Here is a 1024-nt window from a genome sequence, read left to right as displayed (position 1 = left end):
TATATATATATATATATATATATACACCAGAGAATAATTATTATCGGAAATCACGATTGCAGAACGTGGACTCTGTGCGGCACACCAGAATATTTGGCGCCAGAAATAATTCAGAGCAAAGGACACAATAAGGCAGTTGACTGGTGGGCGCTCGGTGTTTTGATCTACGAAATGTTGGCCGGTTTTCCGCCATTTTTTGATGACAATCCCTTTGGCATCTACGAGAAGATATTGAGCGGCAGGATAGAATGGCCAAAACATATGGATCCAATCGCCAAGGATTTGATCAAAAAGCTTTTAATTGCAGATCGTACGAAAAGGCTAGGAAATATGAGGCAAGGTGCCGATGACGTGAAAAGGCATCGTTGGTTCAAATTAGTCGAATGGCCGTTGGTAATTCAATTCGAATTGAAAATAATATTTTCTTTTTTTTTTTTTTGTTATTTTAAAATGAATAAAGTCATTTGTATATATCGTTGCATTATTATTTTACACGAACAGGTACCTCAAAGAGCTCTTACACCCCCAATAAGACCACGAGTGAAGGCACCAGGCGATCCAAGCTGTTTTGACGATTATCCGGAAACCGATTGGCGTTCTCAACCTCCATTGCCGCCGGAACAACTGGCTCTGTTTCAAGATTTCTAAAAGAAACGTCATGGACAATCGTTCGAATCATGCCAGACATTCATTGACGCAAATTCGTTTGCAACCTTCCGTGTCGAGATTAGAACCATTGAGTTAACGGTATTGTGATGTGTATAAAGTTTCGCAAACGTTCAAACAGGAGTTCCTTTTTATTTTGTATATAGCGGCCCCTTTTTGTATTATTCTCGTTGTGCGTAGTTTATTTATTCATTATATTCGCTGAGTAGAGTAGATATTTTTTTTTTTTCGTTGTTTTGAAAGGAATTCGTCATTGTAAATAAAAAAGAAAGAAAGAAAAGAGAAGTGCAAGGAAAAATAATCTCGAGATTATGAATTGCGAATTCATGAGAAGTTTATCGATGTACGTTCCTTTTGA

The 1024-nt window shown here is 37.5% G+C and overlaps 1 protein-coding gene across 2 annotated transcripts in view; it reads left to right on the top strand.

The window, feature by feature from the left end:
• The window catches only part of LOC102675233 (cAMP-dependent protein kinase catalytic subunit PRKX), a 5339-nt gene extending 4496 nt beyond the window's left edge, over positions 1–843 (top strand). For both annotated transcript variants that reach the window (XM_006615984.2, XM_006615985.2), the window contains exons 4-5: positions 63–393; positions 502–843. In XM_006615984.2, coding sequence (XP_006616047.1) covers positions 63–393; positions 502–648 — 478 coding nt within the window. In that variant the 3' untranslated portion in view covers positions 649–843. The remainder of the gene's footprint in view (positions 1–62; positions 394–501) is intronic.
• The last annotated feature ends 181 nt before the right edge of the window (positions 844–1024 follow it).

Source organism: Apis dorsata, unplaced genomic scaffold (assembly GCF_000469605.1).
Source record: "Apis dorsata unplaced genomic scaffold, Apis dorsata 1.3 scaffold_248, whole genome shotgun sequence".
Classification (NCBI taxonomy): Eukaryota; Metazoa; Arthropoda; class Insecta; order Hymenoptera; family Apidae; genus Apis; species Apis dorsata.
This window is presented reverse-complemented; position numbering and strand designations above follow the sequence as displayed.